Genomic DNA, 15879 nt, shown 5'->3' with positions numbered 1-15879 from the left:
CTGCCACTCTGTTTAATGGCAAATTGATTTATTATTGTCACATGTATCAAGATACAATAATAAAATCTTGTTTTGTTTGCCATTCCTGCAGTTCATTTCTTTTCAACAGTGCATTGAGGGTGCAAGGGAAAACCATAACAGAATGCAGAATAAAGTGTTACAGTTATAGAGAAAGTGCAGTGCAGGCAGAGAATAAGGTGCAAGGCCATGACAAAGTGGATTGTGAGGTCAAATATCCACCTTATACTCCGGACCATTCTGTCTTATGACAGGGGTATAGAAGCTGTCTTTGAGCCTGGTGGTACATGCCTTCAGCTGGTATTTTCTGCCTGAAGAGAGGGGCAGAAAAGAAAGAATGTCCAGGGTAGGTGGGGCTTTTGATTATAGTGGGGTCACTGAGGCAGTGAGAAGTGTAGACAGAAGTGGTGCAGTTGCTTGATAACAAAGAGAGGAAATATTTCACGTGTATCAGAATGTCCAAGCGCTTGGACCAGTCAAAAAAGACTAGCGATTGTTGAAATATGAAAAAAGTGAGAATATATTTGTGCACAGCAAGCTCCCACCCTTGTGATAACGTTCAGCTAATCTGTTTGAGTCGTGTTGGTTGAAAGATGAGCATTGACCAGGCCACTTGGAAGAATTTCCCTGCTCTTCTTTAAAATGTTGCCAAACAACCTTTCATATCCTGATGAAGGGTTCCAACCCAAAACATGGACTATTCTGATCCACTGAGTTCCTCCGTCATCTTTTGGTTGTTCCAGATTCCAGCATCTGCAGTCCCTCAATCTTTCATATCTGTCTGAAGGAGCAAACCTCAGGCTCAGAGCTGTACACAAGGAGATAGTTTGGCATTCCTGGAGCAGAGCTTGAACCTGTAGTCACCTGCCTCCTGGATGTGATGCTAACAACTTTGGCATCTAGCTGGGTGTTTAACTTGCCAATGAGACTTGAGAACAGGGAAAATGTTGAACTTTCACTCTAGTCAACTGGACATTCTGGCAAAATACCTAAGTCGATTAATACAAGCATTGAGGTTTATGTTTATAATGTCAAACCATCCGTGAGGAAGAAGATAATTGCAGGTTATAGAAACATGCATTATATTCGTACATCAGAAGTGGAAGAATTTGCTTTACTCATTGTTGATTGGGAATGGCAATTAATGCCCATAAGGGCTGGAAGTACTCAGCAAGTCAGACAGGAACTGCAGAAAGATAAAAGTTAATGTTGAGTTATTGAGCATCAAAGACAATGACATATGCTGGGAAACTGGAATAACAACAGAAAAGATGACTCTTCCTCTCTCCACTGTTGTTGTCTGAGATTTTCCCAGAACTTTCTGACTTAACATCGCATTTCAGGGTCGAGGACTTGTCAAAAATAGTGCACATGTTTAATGCATATGTTCTGCCCTGACGAAGGGTCTCGGCCTGAAACATCGACTGTACCTCTTCCTAGAGATGCTGCCTGGCCTGCTGCATTCACCAGCAACTTTGATGTGTGTTGCATATGTTTAATTTATGTTTTCCTTGTGCTATAATGTTTTCCGTTTGTATAATGCTTTGTGACTATCATACTGCTGCATTTAAGTTTTTCCGTTGCACCTATGCATACATAAAAGCTTGGCTGTGACCTTTACAGCTTCCACCCCCTGTTCTAAGACTCTTAAACTGATTGCTTGTACATAGAGTCATAGAGCAATACAACATGGGGACAGACTCAACTAATCCATGCCAACCATGGTGCCCATCCAGCTGGTCCTAATTTCCTGAATTTGACCCATATCCCTCTGTCCCACCCCTACACGTGCCTATTCAGGTGCTTCTTAAATGATACTATTGCAACTGTCTTACCCGCTTCCTCTGGCAGATCATTCCATCTACTCACCACCCTCTGTGTGAAAAAGTTGCCCTCTCAGCCCTTTTAAATCTTGCCCCTCTCATATATGCCTCCTGGTTTTGGATTCCCTGCCTTGACGATATTACTTTATCCATGCCTCTGCTAATTTTATAAACTTCTATAATGTCACCCCTCACTCTCCTGCATATGTGCCAAGGAACAAAGACCTAGTATGGCATACTCCTCCAAATAACTTCTGCCCTCCAGTCCTGGCACCATCCTCATTCATCTATTCTGTGCCCGTTCCAGTTTAGCCACTTCTTTCTTGTGACAGGGTGACTGAAATTGTACACAGTACATCCTCACCAATGACTTATACAACCACGACACCTGTACTCAGCTCTGTACCCTGACTGATGAAGACTGGCATGCAAAGTGCTTTTTTCTCCACCCTGTTTATCTCTGAAGCCACTTTCAATGACCTGTGCATTTATGTTCCTAATTCCCTCTGTTCCATTACACTCCCTACCGCCCTACCATTCAGTGCACAAGTTCTGCCCCGATTTTGACTTTCCAAAATGCATCACCTTATCTGCATTGAAATCTATTTGCCTCCCCTCAGCCCACTTCCCTAGGTGATCAAAATATACTTGAAATCGATAATATCTTTCATAATTATCAACAATAACTAATTTTGTGTCATCTGCAAGTTTACTTACCAAGCCTTGTGCATTTGCATGCAAATGGATGATAAAGATGAACTCTTCATCTCTATGTCTACCTCATCACGGGCCTTGTATTTTTTTGATATATATATTCACCATGCACTTTCTCTGTAACTGTAACACTGGTCTGAATTCTGTTGTTTTTCTTCTGTGGTATCTTCATGTACTGATATCTGGAATGATTTAACAAGAGAAAGTCTGCAGATGCTGGAAATCTAATGGTTGTAAAAATTAAGAGGAAGTGTGAGTAACCTGTTTAGTTTCTGAGCTTCAACTTCCTAAGACAGACCATCGCCAAATGACTTCATTGCTCCAATCACATAGACACCATACCAAGGAAGCTCATTGGAGTCTCCATTTCTTCAGGAGACTAAATAAATTTGACATGTCCCCTTTGACTTTGCCAAATTTTATCAATGCACCATTGAAAGCATCCTACCCAGATGCATCACGGCTTGGTTTGGCTACCACACTACTTGAGATTGCAAAAAACTGCAGAGAGTTGTGGACACAGTTCAGCATATCCCAAAACCCGGCCTCCCCTCAGTAGATTCCATCTACACATTTCACTGCCTCAGAAAAGCATCCCCATCCTCCCTAGACATACTCTGTTCTCCCTCCCGAGCCCCCTATCAGGCGGAAGATAGAAAGCCTGACAAAACGTAGCGCAAGCCTCAATGCTCAATGACATCTTCTAACCAGTTGTTATAAGACTATTAAACAGCCCCCTTGTACAATACAATGGACTCTGAACCTCTGAATCTACCTCATTATGGCCTTAACGCTTTATCATCTACTTGCACAACACTATCTCTGCAACCGTAACACCTCTGTTAATGTTCTCCCTTGTACAACCTCAATGAACTGATGAAATGATCTGTGTGGATGGCATGCCAAACAACATTCTTCACTGTTGCTTGGTACATGTAACAATAATAAACCCAAGTTAACCATTTACCAGTTTGCTTATTGTAACACAGAAAGATACTTAATCTTGTCCGTGCTATCTCCCAGCAGTCCTATCCTCACCATGCCTGTCTCTGTGACCTATTCTCTCTCTCATACTTGTCAACTTCCTCCAACTTTCCTGCCATGCACCTGCACTAATATTGGTCATACTTTTTAGCCAATATTTGACCATCTGCTTATGTTCTTGTTCAGGAAGGTATGCTATTGGCTGTTCAAAATGTTCATGGACTTCAAAGAACTTTCCAAGATTTGCACCAGACCAATGGCAACTCTCTAGACGGACTCAAAAACTATCAAAACTCTTTTGAAAGTTTTGTAAGTACTTATCAGTATAATCCTCTTTATTTAGGGGCCTAATCCTTGAGGTTTGTTTCTGGGTATAAAGAAATGAAAGCCTAGTCCAGGTGCTGTAATGAGCCAAGAGTAAAATGATACTGGTATTAAAGTAGTTCAAGTTTATTATCATGGACATCCATACTCCGGGTATAAATGACATGAAAGTTAGCATTTTTACAGCCACAGCAGAGTTCATTATAAACATGACAAACATAAATGACATAAAAAAACAAATTAACATAGATTATAGATAATTTACACAATAAAATGCAGAAAAATAAAATGTAATGGCTTTAGTACAAGTTGAGGGAAATTTGGTCCATTGTAATATGAGGGTTTTAAGGGTCAGTTCAATAACCTGATGGCAGTGGGGAAGAACCTGTTGTTGAACCTTGAGGTGTGGGTCTTCTGGCTGCTGTATCTCGTGCCTGATGGTAGCACTGAGAAGCGGGCAAGGCTCAGTAGGCTTCCTGAGACATTGCCTATTGTAGATGTTCTCGATGGTGGGGAGAGTTGTACCCATGACAGAACTGCTGAGTCCTCCACACTCTGAAGCCCCTTGCATCCTGTGCAATGGCATTACCGTACCAGGCCATGTCTGGCACCAAAGGCTGCCATTGTCTGTGTCTGGCACAAGACTAATATTTTGTAATGGTTTGTCTTCATTACAGAGAGACCACTTGGAGAGGGCAGTGGTCCTGCCGCTAGGTACATTGCAGGTCCTGTTCTCGGCTCCGCAGAAGCTGATACAGAAGCGCTACGACAAGCTGCTCGATTACGTCAGCTTCCTCAAGCAATCAGAAAGCGTGAAGGAGAAGAAGGCCGCAGAGGAGCTGAACCAGGCGAAGAGGGATTATGAAGCTCTGAATGGACAGTTGGTGGAGGAGCTGCAGAAGTTTAACAAAGTGGCAACAAAGGTTCTGCTCAACTGCATTTACTGTTTCATGGCCATCTTCAGGGATCTCATGACCTCTGCACTACAGGCATCTCCGTCCATCAAAAACATGCCGGTAGGTTCAAGCTGTGTGAAGGAATTGGATTGGCTGCTCTGCTTCCCTTATTGCTAAAGTTCTGCACAGGACAGATCAAAGCTTGCACACCCTGCAGAAATATAGATCACAGGGTAACCCACCTGAGGCAAATCATCCCTTCACTTATTCCACAACAAACATTGTCAATAGCAAACAGCAAAAGTCCTTGTCACTTTTGTGTCTGTGATATATTGTCGCACACAAATTGATTGCTGAGATTACGGTGTTTCCTACAATGTAATCTTCACAATGCTTCAAAACTAGAACCTCAAGGTGCAGTTCTCCACATTGTCTGGGTCAATGTTTATCGAGTTGTACAACAGAGAAACAAACCCTTCAGATCACCAAGTCTTTGCTAGCCCACAAGCGGGAACTTTATTCTCCCCCCTCATCAACACACCCCTATTCTAGCCCTCACCCGGGGCAATTTACAGTGGTCTATTAATCTCCCAACCTCCAGGTTCCTAGGCCATGGGAGGAAGTTGGATCGCCCGCACAGTTACAGGGAGTACCAGTGGTTGGAAATCAAACGTCAACTGTTTATTCCCCATAGATGCTGCCTGACCTGCTGAGTCCCTCCAGCATTTTGGGTGTGTTTGGTTCTCAAGATTTCCAGCATCTGCAGGGCCACGTGTGTTCGGGATCAAGCCCAGGTTTCTGGAACTGAGAGGCATCAGCTTTACCCACTGCAGCCACAGCGTCACAGGATTATTTTATGGAATTCTGCTGTGTAGAAAAAGGCTTATCTAGTTTCCACATTACAATTGGTTAAAAGGCCATTTTATTGGCTGTGAATCCCTTTGGGATGCTGTCTAGATATAAGGCAGGCTGGTTTTCACTAGGTGGCAGCATTGGCCTGATCGCAATGTCCTCACGTCCTTGGCTGCTTCATCGGGAAATCATTGAACCTTGCACAGTGGAAGGCCGTTCCACACTTGTCTGTTCCAACTTTCACCACTCTCTGCATCCATCGTTTCATATTCCTTGGTAGCTTAGATTGATGATTTAAAATCAGAGGTAGCTCAATTTTAACATTAAACCAGAAAATCCGTGTAAAAGACTCTGGAATAGGTAGGTAGGTAGGAAAGGTTGAGAGGAATTTGGGCCTAATGCAGGGGGCTGGGACTTGCTTAGACATGCATCAGCTCCAAATGCTGAGGTACTTTAGCCAGAGGAAGGAGGGCAGTCTCTTTCATGTCGCAAGGCCCACTTTGAATGGTGGCAGAACGCAAGCCTAGGGTTCTGCCAGGTATATATATGCAGTAGTTCTGGAGAGAGAGACTGCAGGAAGACAGGCTCTTCCACCACTGATGTACAGAGTCATAGGGTCTTGATTAGTTAGAGAATCAGGGGCCCAAGTTCATAGCTCCCTGAGTTAGGTACAAGTAGCTAGGGTGGTAAAGAAGGTGTGTGACATGTGTGCCTTCTAGGGCACTGAATATAAGAGTCAGGAAGTCGTGTTGCAGCTGTGTAAGACTTCATTTAGGCCACATTTGGAGTTGTGTCTGCAGTTCTGGTCAGTCCATTACAGGAAGGGTGTTGAAGCTTTGGAGAGGGTGCAGAGTAGGAAAGAAGCCAAAATAAGAAGGTAGGGGCAATGGAAAAAATCAAGTCAGCAGGTGATAGATGAAACCAGGTGAGGGAGAGGGGGAATAAAGCTGGGAGGTGACAGGCGGAAGAAGTAAAGGGCTGAAAAAAAATGACTGATGGGAGAGGAGAGTAGACTGTGGGAGAAAAGGGAGAAGAGGCACTAGAGGGAGTTGATGGGTAAGTGAGGAGAAGAGAAGGGGTAAGAGGGGAGCCAGAATAGGGATTGGAAAAAGAGTGGAGGGAGTAATTACCGGAAGTTAGAAAAACCGATGTTCATGTTGTCAGGTAGAACATGAGATGTTACCCAGATAGAATATGAGATGTTGCTCCTCCAGCCTTAGAGAGTGCTCATCATGGTAGTGGAGGAAGCCATGGACCTACATGTCAGAGTGGGAATGAGGTAGAATTAAAATGGGTGGCCAGTGGGAAAACCTGTCTTTTGTGGCAGACAGAATGAAGGTGCCCAAACAACAGGAATTCTGCAGATGCTGGAAATTCAAGCAACACACATAAAAGTTGCTGGTGAACGCAGCGGGCCAGGCAGCATCTCTAGGAAGAGGTGCAGTCGACGTTTCAGGCCGAGACCCTTCGTCAGGACTAACTGAAGGAAGAGTAAGTAAGGGATTTGAAAGTTGGAGGGGGAGAGGGAGATCCAAAATGATAGGAGAAGACAGGAGGGGGAGGGATGGAGCCAAGAGCTGGACAGGTGATAGGCAAAAGGGATACGAGAGGATCATGGGACAGGAGGTCTGGGAAGAAAGACAAGGGGGGGGGACCCAGAGGATGTGCAAGGGGTATATTCAGAGGGATAGAGGGAGAAAAAGGAGAGTGAGAGAAAGAATGTGTGTATAAAAATAAGTAACAGATGGGGTACGAGGGGGAGGTGGGACATTAGCGGAAGTTAGAGAAGTCGATGTTCATGCCATCAGGTTGGAGGCTACCCAGACGGAATATAAGGTGTTGTTCCTCCAACCTGAGTGTGGCTTCATCTTTACAGTAGAGGAGGCTGTGGATAGACATGTCAGAATGGGAATGGGATGTGGAATTAAAATGTGTGGCCACTGGGAGATCCTGCTTTCTCTGGCGGACAGAGCGTAGGTGTTCAGCAAAGCGGCCTCCCAGTCTGCGTCAAGTCTTGCCAATATGTAAAAGGCCACATCGGGAGCACCGGACACAGTATATCACCCCAGCCAACTCACAGGTGAAGTGTTGCCTCACCTGGAAGGACTGTTTGGGGCCCTGAATGGTGGTAAGGGAGGAAGTGTAAGGGCATGCCCAAGGCAGCTTTAACTCTGTAACGTTCTGTTTGGATTCCTGATATTAAGTGTGGTAATCATTGGTGATTGGAGATAGATGTTCTCCCTATAGGCTTTGGTAAGTTATTAGCCAGAATCCCACAAGGCAGGCCGGTCCAGAAGATTAAGACACTTGGGATCCAGGCAAGCTAGTTAACTGGATAGTTGGGTATTAGGAGGCAAAGGTAATGGGGAATGTTTCGGATCGGAAGTCTGTGACCAGGGATTTACCACAGGGATTGGGGCTGGGGCCCTTATATAACAACTCAGATGAAAATGTAGGAGGAATGCTTAATATGTTTGCCATGACATGAAAGTTGGTTTTGTTACCAATAATGAGGAAGTTGTCTAAAGCCTCAGCAAGATATTCACTCAGTGGCCATTTTTTTAGCTACAACTGTACATCTGCTCAATAATGCAATATCTAATCAGCCAATCATTTGTCAGCAACTCAATGAATAAAAGCATGCAGGCATGGTCAAGAGGTTCAGTTGTTGCTCAGATTAAATGTCAGAATGGGGAAGAAATGTAACCACAGAATGATTGTTGGTGCCAGACGGGGTGGATTAAGTATCCCAGAAACTGCTGATCTCCTGAGATTTTCACACATGACAATCTCTTAGAGTTTACAGAGAATAATGCGAAAAACAAAAAATATCCAATGAGTGGGGGTTCTGTGAGCGAACATGCTTTGGTAATGAGACAGGTCAGAGGTGAATGGCCAGACTGGTTCAAGCTGACAGGAAGGCGACAGTAACTCAAATAGCCACGTGTTACAACAGTGGTGTGCGGTAGAGTATCTCTGAACTCACAACACCTCATCCTCAATCCTTGAAGTGGATGAGCTACAGCAGCAGAAGACCACAAACATACACTTAGTGGCCACTTTATGAGGTACAGGAGGTACATAATAAAGTGGCCACTGAGCCTAGATCAACTTGGAAGTTGCTGGAGTATTGGCAAACTCAGTGTAATCCTGATCATTGTAAAGTGATGCTTTATGATGCACCGATTACAGTAGATGCAGTGTCACCTCACCTGGAAGGTACAGTTTGTGGCTCTGATTAGTGATGAGGGAGGAGATGTAGGGGCAGGTGTATCACTTGTCAGAGGGGAAATTGCTGATTGGATTCAGAATTAACTCAGTACTAGGAAGCAGTGAGCAATGACTGAGAATCTTTTCTTGGACTAGAGACTTGTGTCTAGTAATGTGTCATGTGTCAATGCTGGGACCTTTGTAATCTACATGAATGATTTGGATGTAAATGTACAAGGCATGATTAGTAAAATAGTTGATGTTGTAGACACTTAGAGTCATAGAAAAGTAGAGCACAGAAACAGGCCCTTCAGCCCATCTAGTCCATGCTGAACCCACTTAATCTGCCTACACCGGGACCATAGCCTTCCATACCCCTACCATCCATGTACCTATCCAAACTTCACTTAAATGTTGAAGCTTTAATCCTTTAGAAGGTTATAAAAAATTACAGAGCGATTTTGATCAGCTAGATACTGTTTGTGCATTGAGGAAGAGCAAATGCCTTCAGTCCAGGAAAATATGAGATATTGCATTTTGTGAGATCAAATCAGGGTAGAACTTGTACACTGTAGGGACCTGAGGTGTGGTATGAAACAGGGAGATATATGAGTGCATGTGTATAGTTTGATGAAAGTGATGACTCAGGTAGACATGGTGGTGAAGAAAGTGTTTGGCACATAAGAACGTAAGAAACAGGAGCAGGAGTTGGCCATCTGGCCTGTCGAGCCTGCTCCGCCATTCAATAAGATTATGACTGATCTGGCCATGGACTCATCTCCACCTACCTGCCTTTTCCCCGTAACCCTTAATCCCCCTACTATGCAAAAATCTATCCAACCTTGTCTTAAATATATTTACTGAGGTAGCCTCCACTGCTTCACTGGGCAGAGAATTCCACAGATTCACCACCCTCTGGGAAAAGCAGTTCCTCCTTATCTCCATCATAAATTTACACCCCTGAATCTTGAGGCTATGTCCCCTAGTTCTAGTCTCACCTGTAGAAACAACTTTCCTGCCTGTATCTTATCTATCCCTTTTATAATTTTATATGTTTCTATAAGAGGTCCTCTCATTCTTCTGAATTCCAGCGAGTACAGTCCCAGGCGACTCAATCTCTCCTCATAGTCTAACCCATTCATCTCTGGAATCAACCTGGTGAACCTCCTCTGCACTGCCTCCAAAGCCATTATATCCTTCCTCAGGTAAGGAGACCAGAACTGCACGGAGTACTCATAGGTGCGGTCCCACCAGTTTCCTATACAGTTGCAGCATAACCTCCCTGCTCTAAAATTCAATCCCTCTGGCAATGAAAGCCAACATTCCATTTGCCTTCTTGAAAGCCTGCTGCACCTGCAAACCAACCTGTTGCGATTTGTGCACAAGCCCTCCCAAGTCCCTCTGCACAGCAGCATGCTGCATTTTTACCATTTAAATAATAATCTGATCTTCCATTTTTCCTTCCAAAGTGGATGACCTCACATTTACCAACATTGTACTCCATACTGGTCTTTACTGGTCAGGACAGTGTAGAAGTTGGAAAGTATATGCAAGTCATTAGTGAGGGCTTACTTGGAGTCTTGTGCACAGTTTTAGTCACCCTATTATAGGAAGGATTAGAAGAGATTTACAGGATGCCGCCTGGACTTGGGGATCTGAATTACAAGGACTGGCTGCACAGATTAGGACCTTGTTCTTTGGAAAGTGGGAGTTTGAAGGGTGACCTAAAAGAGGTATACAAGGTCATGAAGGGCATAGACAGGGAGAAAGCACATGGGAGGAGGTGCTAAAAAAAGCAAGAGGGCATAGGTTTAAGATCAAAGACAAGAGATATAAAATAGATATCTGGACAGCATCTTCATGCAAATAGTAGTGAATATTTGGAATGAGCTGCCCAAAATAGTGGTTGAGGAATGTACATTAGCAACATTTCAAAGCCATACAGATATATACATGGATCGGAGAGGCTTAGAGAGCCGGGGCCAAATGCAGGCAAATGGGACTAAATCATTGGGCAGCACAGTTAGCCAAAGGACTTGTACAGCTCCATGTTTCCGTGAGAAGAGTGTTTTATCTGTGTTGCGTGCAGTGAGTGGAAAAAATGTAAATAAACAAAAATTACCTGTAGCTACTAATCATTTTTGTTCCATTCCTTCAGCTCTTAACTGACATTTTACAGGCATGCTCAGGGGCACGTAAACCTTTCTGCATTTAGGAAAATAGATCGTATCTCCTGCAGGCACATAAAGGCAGCAGTAGAAGAAGGGGATTTGTTTTGCAAAAAAAACAAATCTGCAAATCTACATGAGGGTGATGGAACTTTTTTTATTGACAACTTTAGTGACAGATTTAGTGACAACTTTGAAGAATATTTGCAGAGATGGAGGGGAACAAGGTTTGGAGGGGGACAGAGGAGATGAGTTCAAGAGGCTTGCTCAGACATGGTGGGCCTCCGGTAAAGTTTGAATACTGAGCATATGTTTTAACCTTTCAGATTACCTCCACAAGGAATGTCCAAGACAAGCAAAAACATGTCATTGAAGAAATACGTAAGCTTTCCTTTGGTAAGGAGCTCAGCAATGGATCTCAGAGGGTGGTGGAGCGGAGGAACAGTTCAGAAGAAAGGTCAAAGAAAAGGCTATCAGCTTCCTTGGTTAGTGACCATTTGATACGGTTCCATACGAAACATACTGTACGCCCTGCTACACTGTACTGCTGCCACAAAACAATGTATTTCATGACATATATCAGTGAGAGTAACTGTGACTGATTCAGATTCGGTTTCTGATATGAGATGCACACATGATTCTGTAAAGGAACTTCCTGTGTGCTAATCTCGATTTAACCATAAAACAACTACCTGGATAATAGAGATGTACAGATAGTGGTCAACTCACTGATGCATTTGCTTACAACTGTTCACCTTTTAGGGCTTGAGATCAGAATTATCCAGCTAAGTAATAATTTGCAGGGCACCCGCTGGTACTGAGCGGGTTCTTTTACAGACGTCCATAGCCAATGTTATCTGTAGATTAGAAAATACACAAAAATCACTTGATATGGTAACCAGCATTATAATGAATGGCATCACAAATACATAAGACTGATAAGAAGGCACAATTACTATGAGTAAAGAGAAGGAGTAGAAGCTAGTTCTACCATTCATAGGAACAGATGTTCGTACATATATTTTAGTTTAATAATATTAAGTCAATGTCAAGTTTACTGTAATGTGCACAAGTGCAGTTATGGGATCAGCCCTGATGAAATGGCTGAGCAGACTCAATGGGCTGAATGGCCTAATTCTGCTCCTACATCTTATGTATGCACAGGTGGAATGAAAAATCTGTTTGCAGCAGCATCACAGGCACATAACATCAGATAAGCAGCATTCACAAGAGAAAAATATAAACCTGGATGGTGGGAATCATTGATGATGGACGCTGTTTTCCTGTGACAGCGCTCCTTGTAGGTGTGCACAATGGTGGGGAGGGCTTTATCCAAATGGTTTGGGCTATTTCCACTGCTGGGGTGCTAGTCCTTAACTCCTTGTGAATGGTGACATAGACACGATAGTGAAAAAGCCATTTGGTGTGCTCCTCTTTGTTGGTGGGAACATTCAGTATCAGAATTGGGATATCATGCTGCATTTGTACAAATCATTGTTTAACCTGTAATTTTTATTAGTGGAACAGAATTGATGGGCCGAATGGCCTAATTCTGTTGCTATATCTTGTGGTGTCCCACGCTTCATTACTGTGTACAGTTCAGGTTGCCACACTACAGGAAGGATGTGACAGTGTGGCAGAGAGTGCAAAGAGATTCATCATGGTGTTGCCTAGAATGGAGAGCTGTAGTTATAAAGGGAGATTTGGATAAGCTGGGTTTATTCCCACTGAGGCCGAGGGATAATGTTGTAGCGGATTGTATAATTATGGGGAGCAAAGATAGAGTGTTTTCTACAGGTCTGGGGAATACAGAATGAGAAGGTATGAGCTTAAGGTGAGGAGAAATAAATTTGAAGGTGATACGAAGGGCTGTTTATTTTACTTAAAGAGTGGTGAATATCTCGAATGAGCTGCCAAAGGTGGTAGAGGCAGGTACAATATTCAAAAGGCATTTGGACAGGTACTTGGAGTTGAGGGATTCAGGCTTAATGAGAACAATGGGGATTAGTGTTGGTAGACATCCCAGTTTGCAAGAATGAGGTGGACAGTATAGGCCTGTTTCCATGATGTCTATATCCATAATTCTATAGAGGACAGGACTGTTGATTGAGAGACACAAGTTCAAGACCCACTTTGACAGCTGGGGAACTTCAATTCATTTAATTGATTAGGTCTGAAATTAGAATACATCTCTCTCTTAACAGAACCTATTGAAGTACCAGATGGTAGTAAAATACCTGGGCTTCTCTAACATTCTTCAGTGCCATCATTGCAAAGTTTGCCCTCTCTCTCTCTCTGTCTTATCCATGCAGTTGACTGAGAAGGCTCAGAAAGATGACAGTAAGTACTGGCCTTTCAGAAACATGCCTATAAAAACTATTCACACCCCCCCCCCCACCTTGGAAGTTTTCATGTTTTATTATTTTACAACATTGGATCATAGTGGATTTAATTTGGCTTTTTTTGACATTGATCAACAGAAAAATACTCTTTTGTGTCAAAGTGAAAACAGATCTCCACAAAGTGATCTAAATTAATTACAAATATAAAACACAAAATAATTGATTGCATAAGTATTCACCCCCTTTAATATGACACAGCAAATCATCACTGGTGCAGCCAATTGGTTTTAGAAGTCACATAACTAAATAGAGACCTGTGTGCAGTCAAGGTGTTTCTATCAATTGCAATTACAATACACCTGTATCTGGAAGGCCCAGCTGCTGGTGAGTCAGTATCCTGGCAAAAACTATATCATGAAGACTAAAGAACACTCCAAGCAACTCTGTGAAAAGGTTATTGAAAAGCACAAGTCAGGAGACGATACAAGAAAATTTCCAAGTCACTGAATATCCCTTGGAGTACAGTTTATTCAATCGTCAAGAAATGGAAAGAATTTGGCACTGCTGTAAATCTGCCCAGAGCAGGCCATCCTCAAAAACTGAGTGACCCTGTAAGAAGGGGTCCAGTGAGGGAGGCCACCAAGAGACCTATGACAACTCTGGGGGAGGTACAAGCTTCAGTGGCTGAGCTGGGACTGCACATACAACAACTGTTGCCCAGGTGCTTCACCATTTGCAGTTTTAATTGGAGAGTGGCAAAGAGAAAGGCACTGTTGTAAAAACCTCACTTGAAATAATGGCTAGAGTTTGCCAGAAGGCTTGTGGGAGACTCTGCAGTCAGCTGGAAGAAGGTTCTATGGACTGATGAAACCAAAATTGAGCTTTTTGGCCACCAGACTAAATGCTATGTTTGCCATAAGCCAAACACCGCACATCATCAAAAACACACCATCCCTACCGTGAAGCATGGTAGTGGCTGCATCATGCTGTGGGGATGCTTCACTGTTGCAGGTCCTGGAAGGATTGTGAAGATAGAGGGTAAAAGGAATGCAGTAAAATACAGGAGGAAAACCTGATGCAGTCTGCAAGAGAACTGCAACCTGGGAATATTTGTTTTCCAGCAAGGCAATGACCCCAAGCATAAAGCCAAAGGTACACAGGAATGGCTTAAAATCGACAAAGTTAATGTTCTGGAGTGGCCAAGTCAGATCTGTTTTCACCTTGACACAAAAGAGTCTTTTTCTTTTTAGACTTCTGTAAATTTTTTTTACTTAATCTAGGATTTTTGTTCTGCCATATATATGAAGAGATTTTAGAATCTAAAGTATCAAAAAAGGATTTAGAACTAAAAATTGGTAATGTAGTTCGCTAATCAGCATATTTGCCCCTTGATTTCAGGCTATCTTATTTTCAAGGACCAATTCTGGTTCCAGTTTCACTTCAACCTTTGACTTACTTTTCCAATCTTAGTTCTATCTAATGGGTATGTTCAGCAAGACAGTCTCTCAGCTGATTTCCTGAATGAGCGGTCAATAAATGTGGAGCGGGGAGTTACTGAACTTTGACCCAGTTCTTCTTTCCATTCCTTACCCCATGTTTTGTAAAGCTGGGATCAACCAGAAGTTTTAGTAACAGGGGTAGGTGAATCTTTGGTGAATGAAGATGGGATGAAAGTAGATGTGTGGAGCTGTAGTGCCTGATGGAATGGAATCATGGGAGGTACAACATGTAAACAGGCCCTTCAGCCCACTGAGTCCATACTCACCATCGAACACCCACTTACACTTCTCCCATTTTTCATTCTACACAAATTCTCATCTATTTTTCCCTCCAGATTCTATCATACACTTAAATGCTGGGGGTAGTTTCCAGTGACCCAAGTACCCACTGACCTGTCTTTGGGATGTGGGAGGAAACCAGGGAACATGGATTAAATTTGTGTAGTCAAAGGGAGAAGATGCAAACTCCACACAGACAGCCAAGGGGCCAGGTGTAAACCAGGTCTTTGGTACTGCAAGGAAACTGCCCTTCCAGCTGTGCGCAATGAACTCAGAAAACTGAATGTCCTCATCTTCTTCCATGTTCCTTCTAACTCAGTGATTGTTACCACATGTACAGAGATGCAGTGTAAATCTTTTGTTTTTGCATGCTGTCCAGACTGATCGTTCCATATATAATTGCACTTTGTTTGTCTGTTCCGTACTGTGTCGTATGATGTGGGTGATCGTAGCCTTTCCATGACCATGATTGTTCTTGGCAAATTTTTCTACAGAAGTGGTTTGCCGTTCCCTTCTTTTGGGCAGTGTCTTTACAAGACGGGCGACCCCAGCCGTTTATCAATACTTTTCAGAAATTGTCTTCCTAGCATCGGAGGTCGCATGACCAGGACTTGTGATGCGCACCAGCTGCTCATACGACCATACACCACCTGCTCCCTTGGCTTCACGTGACCCTATTTGAGGGGCTAAACAGGTGCTACACCTTGCCCAAAGGTGACCTGCAGGCTGGCGGAGGGAAGGAACACCTTACACCTCCTTTGGTAGAGTCG

General features: G+C 43.3%; 1 protein-coding gene across 5 annotated transcripts in view; it reads left to right on the top strand.

Annotated features, from left to right (window-relative positions):
* The window catches only part of arhgef38 (Rho guanine nucleotide exchange factor (GEF) 38), a 109483-nt gene that overhangs the window by 78933 nt on the left and 14671 nt on the right, over positions 1 to 15879 (top strand). For 4 of the 5 annotated variants that reach the window (XM_072256484.1, XM_072256485.1, XM_072256487.1 and 1 more), the window contains 3 exons: positions 3726 to 3848; positions 4541 to 4879; positions 11316 to 11474. In XM_072256484.1, the coding sequence (XP_072112585.1) occupies positions 3726 to 3848; positions 4541 to 4879; positions 11316 to 11474 (621 nt within the window). Of the gene's footprint in view, positions 1 to 3725; positions 3849 to 4540; positions 4880 to 5360; positions 5598 to 11315; positions 11475 to 15879 lie in introns of those variants that run through there. The other variant, XM_072256488.1, reaches the window with a different exon arrangement.

This window comes from Mobula birostris, chromosome 4 (assembly GCF_030028105.1).
Source record: "Mobula birostris isolate sMobBir1 chromosome 4, sMobBir1.hap1, whole genome shotgun sequence".
NCBI classification, from domain to species: domain Eukaryota; kingdom Metazoa; phylum Chordata; class Chondrichthyes; order Myliobatiformes; family Myliobatidae; genus Mobula; species Mobula birostris.
This window is presented reverse-complemented; position numbering and strand designations above follow the sequence as displayed.